General features: G+C 36.6%; 1 protein-coding gene across 1 annotated transcript in view; it reads left to right on the forward strand.

The window, feature by feature from the left end:
• Positions 1-1,880, forward strand: part of LOC108691387 (beta-1,4-glucuronyltransferase 1-like) — a 5,927-nt gene that overhangs the window by 1,832 nt on the left and 2,215 nt on the right. Inside the window, exons 3-4 of the mRNA XM_018199115.1 lie at positions 122-344; positions 1,414-1,802. Coding sequence (XP_018054604.1) covers positions 122-344; positions 1,414-1,802 — 612 coding nt within the window. The remainder of the gene's footprint in view (positions 1-121; positions 345-1,413; positions 1,803-1,880) is intronic.

Raw genomic sequence — 1,880 nt, forward strand, 5'->3', positions numbered from 1 at the left:
TATATATATATATATATATCCTATAGTAGAAGTTTTCTCTCTTTGCTATTCGGTCGCTTTCGCGTTGAATGTATCATGCGATGATTTTGCTGCGATAGCGAAATTTTTGTTCTTCGTGCAGGGTTCTACCATTCGTGTTGCTTGGTGCCATTGAAGCGACAGACAGTTTACCCCAAGTCACGCTGTCCACACACGCCACCGCCGATCAGGTTTACGGAATCGTGGAACTCGCCAGACGGTGGGAAGGACCGCTCAGCCTGGCGGTATTTGCACCAGGCCTCGACGCCGGCCTCGCTGTCGTTCAGCTTGATCGAGCCTGTCGTTGCGAGCCTGCCATGTACAAGGTCTCCTCAATTTCCTTGTCTCGATCGCGAATCTCTTACCAATTAGTACAATGCTATGCTCGACCCTCAAAGTTTTCATGCTTTCGTTATAATAATGCGAGAACTCGAGAATCTGCGCTTTTAGATCACTTATATATATATAATATAAAAAAAAAATTACAACACTTTATTATCGTACAAGAGAAATTTTTTGTATATAAAGTTTTTTTGTTAGTCAAAATTAAATCTTACTAGGTAGTTTGCTTAAATGTAATGTATAAGGCACAATATTGTGTACATGGAATGCACATAATTTAGCTTTCTTTTTTTATGTTTCTTACACATTGTGTTTTAATTTAATATTGTACATTTCTTAAAATAATTTTCTAGATGTAACGCAAAATTATTCATGTGACAAAGAAAGTAATATGATGAAATATGTTGTGTGATAGTAAATAGACGCAAATTCCGTTATCAAAATGCTTGTTTGTGATTAGTATAATCATTCTAATCTATAATGCAGAATATAAATCGTCTTAATTAATTAAGATTATTAAAACTGATTAAGAATGTATAAATGGTAAATCATAGAAGTATCGTATATACTTATACTTGTATAATACTCCGTATTTTACGATTACAGTTTATCTAATTAACGTATTAAATGATACAAAATATCTCTAATAAATTTATAAAGATAAAAGTTTAACACAAATATAAATGATTATTTAAAAATTTATTATTAATTTATGATCTGTTATTCAATAACTTTAACAATCAAATATGAATAATTTAAGAATCAGATATTTAATTCGTGTGAATAGCGCTACTCTTCAATCTTCAATTAGCTTAATATAAAATTCTGTTATTCAGAATACTTTATCCTTATGATTTTAGGTCAATGTATAATATATTTATAACATTTTTGATATAAGATTTCCTCTATATATATTTTGGATACAATATCATGTCTTTGTTGTCCTTCCGCCCTTTTCTCGTATATTATACGATGTACATAAAATTCGCATTCATTATAATCCTTTTTATTTAATGACCACATGATACAATGCAACACATGATACAATTGCAGGTTTCCGTCCACCTGGTGTTTCCGGCCGGTCGACCGCCCGCCCTGAGTGCAATCAGTCGTATACAGGGTGATTGCGCTGCCTCTGATCTTCAATGGCGGCAGGCCGAGACCGAGAGGCGGAAGAGGAGAATGACATATCCCATCAACGTCACCCGGAATGTAGCGAGAGCGATGGCGAACACATCTCGCGTGCTTGTGTCAGATATCGAGCTGTTACCGAGTGCGCGATTGGCTTCTGACTTCATGGAGATGGTGCACCAAAAACCGCCCAAGCACGGTGTAGTCTTCGTTGTGCCTGTATTCGAAATAGAATCCAATGAACAGCCGCCGGCGACGAAGCGCGAACTGCTCGCCGCCTGCCGTGCCGGCTTGGCGGTATATTTTCATAGGTATAGATATATATATATATACATACACACACACACACACACACACACACACACACACACACACACACACACACACAC

This window comes from Atta colombica, unplaced genomic scaffold (genome assembly GCF_001594045.1).
Source record: "Atta colombica isolate Treedump-2 unplaced genomic scaffold, Acol1.0 scaffold46, whole genome shotgun sequence".
In the NCBI taxonomy this organism is placed as follows: Eukaryota; Metazoa; Arthropoda; class Insecta; order Hymenoptera; family Formicidae; genus Atta; species Atta colombica.